Genomic DNA, 3935 nt, shown 5'->3' on the forward strand with positions numbered 1-3935 from the left:
CTGATGGGTGTAGTGTGTTGGTTTTTCTTTGTATTGCTCTTTTTGTTGGTTACTCTCCAACTTCAAGCTTGAGGTAGTGCTAGCAGATGATTTCGTGGGCTTCCTGGTGCCAACCTCGTTGGGATCATGAGGTTCCATTGTGATGCTTTTTGCACCTTCCTCTTTATTGATGTATCCTTCATACTTTGTATGTTTTTCATCAATAAAAAATTTTTTTGCTGATCAAAAAAAAAGTTCGGTCCATCGAGTTTGATCAGAGAGAGAGAGGGGTCTGGGTCCAAGGCTCAATTAAATGGTTTGGAAAATATTGAAAACCTAAGACTTTTGCGCATAGAAAAAATCAAAAAACAATGTTGAACACTTAAATTGGTATCAAAATAGGCCACAGATTGCGGTAAAATCAGAGATGGAACAAAATTCCGTGGTTCATCTAAAAATTTTATTTATTTTTATTCATGGCTAATTAAGCCTATGTGTTGTTTGAATTTTAAATTTGTACAGGTGAATTTATTTAGGATAAAGGTGGTGGAAAGTGAGAAAAAAATTATATACTTTTTTTGAGCTTATTTAGTGCAAAAAAAAATGATGGAAACTACTTAGTAGTAATAATAATAATAAGGAAAATGCTTCAGACCCCCAGTGGGGGTGCTGGGGGTCCTTGTTGACTGGCTGGAAAACAATTTTTTTTTTTTTTTTTTTTTTTTAGACTTCAGCCACTGGCAGTGTGCCATGTGACACTGGAGGTGCCTAGTCACTGGGGGTCTCCAAATAAGAAATGGTGTCAAATGATTTTCGTGTAGTGTTTTTCTGTTGGACTTGTTCTAACTGACCTACCATGTTGAAGTTTTACTTTTCAAAGCAGTGTTTTGAAAGGGGCAACAGTTTTGGTCCTCCAGACAGAGTAGTAGTTAGTAATTGGCTTTCTATATAAAGTAGGGGAGATCGTGTGTTTTCCACATCTTCTTCCATTTAAAAAACAAAAAAACCATTGAAGTGTGGTTTTAGTTGTTCCTTTCCACTTTTAAAAATGGAACTTTTTCTGGTTTCTGTATTGCTACTTGTATTGTTTTCACCTACCATTTATATGACAGGTCTCTCTCTCTCTCTCTCTCTCTCTCTCTCTCTCTCTCTCTCTCTCTCTCTCTCTCTCTCTCTCTCTCTCTCTCTCTCTCTCTCTCGTACATGTCATACCAAGCATAAGCATAGTAATGCTAACATTTTGCTATATGAACTATGAAGTGCATAATAAAAATGCTAACTTCATGCACACATATATATTGAGGGTGTTTGGGAAGATTTTTTTTAGTTTTTTTTCACTAAAAGACAAATCGATTACAAAATCAAAAAAACAAACAAATCCAAACAAAATATCACAGCAAACCCTATAATCATTTCACTTTTTCCCTCACAAATATCACATCCAATCACAAAAAAACCCAACTATCTTCCCAAACACAAAAATTCTTTTTCCAATAATATCTTACAACTAAAAAAACCTACAAAAAAACCCACTTCCCAAACACCCACATTATCTTCTATAGGAAAATATATTATTCTTTCAAAATTTTCATATGAAAATATTCACTAAAATGATATGTTAGTAACGGTTCTAATAGATTCGGTCAAACGGTAAAAACTGAAGAATAAGATTCAACGTTAAACTTAAAGAGCCACTAAAGGGTTACTTGACCTCCGATCCAAAAAAAAAAAGGGTTACTCGACCGTTAATTTCAAAGTCCCGATACCTAGTTATTAATAAGCAACTTAATAGATTTTTTGTTTTTGTTTTAAAGAGATAAATCTATAATTCTACCACATTGTTCTATATACAATTTGTGTATATCATTTTTCTTTGTGTAGCATTACTCTCTTATATATTTTTGTTTAATGATCCATCTTTCAGAGTTGTTTGTTTAATGGCATGTTTGTATGCCTTCTTGATCTTGAATATTTGATCCATTCAGTCACTCCACATTGGAGCCTTTTCTTCTTCTTCTTTTTCAAATGGGATGCTATCAGCATGATTATCTTAAATTCAGGCGTCAACGTTTTTGTTACATATAAAATTTTTCTAAATGGATTTATTCAATATCATAGATATGTATATATTGAAATAGTATGTAAAAAGTGAATGAGAGAAATTATATAATAAGCTTATGCTATTTTAGTAAAGGAAACATAGAGTCTAAGTCGATAACACCAGAGATAACCTGTTTATATTCATTCATTAAAACTCAAAATGCCTAACATTATATTTCATAATTCCCAAAAAAATCACTGCCACATCATTTCGTACAATTTTTTTGTGTGTGTATATTTAGCGTTTTTCTCACCAAAATGTCACCATTGCAGATGCACAATCCATAGGAGTGTGTAATGGACAACTGGGCGACAACTTACCATCGGATCAAGAAGTTGTACAACTCTACCAATCCAACGGCATTGGAAGGATGCGAATGTACGGTCCAAATCCATCGACCCTCGAAGCCCTGAGGGGTTCCAACATTGAATTAGTCCTCGACGTCCCCAACTCCGACCTTCCAGCTCTCGGGTCTGATCCTTCGGCCGCATCACAATGGGTCCAAAACAATGTTGGAAACTATTTCCCGGGCGTCAAGTTCCGGTACATCTCGGTTGGAAACGAAGTGGATCCCAACAAAGCAGACACTGCTCAGTATGTTCAATTTGTCCTCCCCGCCTTGCAAAACGTTTACAATGCAATTGCAGCCTTGGGTTTACAGGCAAGCGTTTATTTCTAAACAAAAATGCTAGAGGCATATGAGTGATTTGGTAGAAATTTTGGTAAATCATTTCGGTTCCTAACATAATAACATTGCTTATTTCTAAATTAGGTAGTCTCACTCATGTAGGGTTTATTTTAAATAAAGAAGTTCCCTTAGACTGGCGGGTCAATTTATGTGATGTGAGCCCACTCCGGGCCTAATTCGGTGATTCGAATTATTTATTTTTTAGTGTCTAGCAAGTTGATTACTACTGTGAAAGAATTTTAACTTGATTAGATATCAGTAGTCACATAATTGGATTGCATTAGTTTTAGAAAAATAGATGGTATATTTTGAAATCATATGTAGGATTTAGATTTTCAAAATAAATTTGATTCAATTATATGACTATCGATAATTTAATATGAATCATTTATTTACATTATTAATATAATCTGATTATTCACATTTTTTTTTTTTTTTTTTGGTTGAATACAACAGGACCAAATCAAGGTCTCAACTGCAACATACTCGGCACTAGTAAGCAACTCATACCCACCATCGCAAGGCTCTTTCGACGGTGTGAAGTCGTTCATGGAACCGATCATTCAATTCCTAGCCACAAACAAGTCTCCAATGCTTGCAAACATATACCCTTATTTTGCATACAATGGTGATCAACAACACATTACTCTTCCATATGCCCTGTTCACTGCCACAGGAGTGGTGGTGCAAGATGATCAGTCTGGTTACCAGAACCTTTTTGATGCCATGTTGGATGCTATGTACTCAGCTGTCGAGAAGGCGGGCGGACCCGGGGTGGAGATCGTGGTGTCGGAGAGTGGCTGGCCATCTGATGGTGGCGGTGCCGGATCTACATTGGACAATGCAGGGACTTACTATACGAATTTGATTCAGCATGTGAATGGAGGGAGTGGAACTCCCAAGAGGCCTGGGAAGGCTATAGAGACTTACTTGTTTGCTATGTTTGATGAGAACAAAAAGGATGGAGCAGGGACTGAGCAACATTTTGGCCTATTTTCCCCCAACAAGCAGCCTAAGTACCAAATTGCTTTCAATTAGTTGAGATGGTTAAAAATTTTATATACATTCTATATCTAGTTCTTTAATTAATTTGTGTGTTAGTAGACTAAATAATTGCCGAGTTTTGAAAGAAAAATAAATAAGAAGGCCTTATTTTTGGAGTAAGAA

The 3935-nt window shown here is 35.7% G+C and overlaps 1 protein-coding gene across 1 annotated transcript; it reads left to right on the forward strand.

The window, feature by feature from the left end:
• Positions 1-977: 977 nt before the first annotated feature.
• On the forward strand, positions 978-3935 carry LOC114318748 (glucan endo-1,3-beta-glucosidase). Its single transcript, XM_082897951.1, has 3 exons — positions 978-1091; positions 2353-2741; positions 3225-3935. The coding sequence occupies exons 1-3, from the start codon at positions 1028-1030 to the stop codon at positions 3804-3806; spliced, it is 1035 nt and encodes a 344-aa protein (XP_082754077.1). The 5' UTR covers positions 978-1027; the 3' UTR covers positions 3807-3935.

This window comes from Camellia sinensis, chromosome 12, assembly GCF_055761805.1.
Source record: "Camellia sinensis isolate YWXY chromosome 12, ASM5576180v1, whole genome shotgun sequence".
NCBI lineage: Eukaryota > Viridiplantae > Streptophyta > Magnoliopsida > Ericales > Theaceae > Camellia > Camellia sinensis.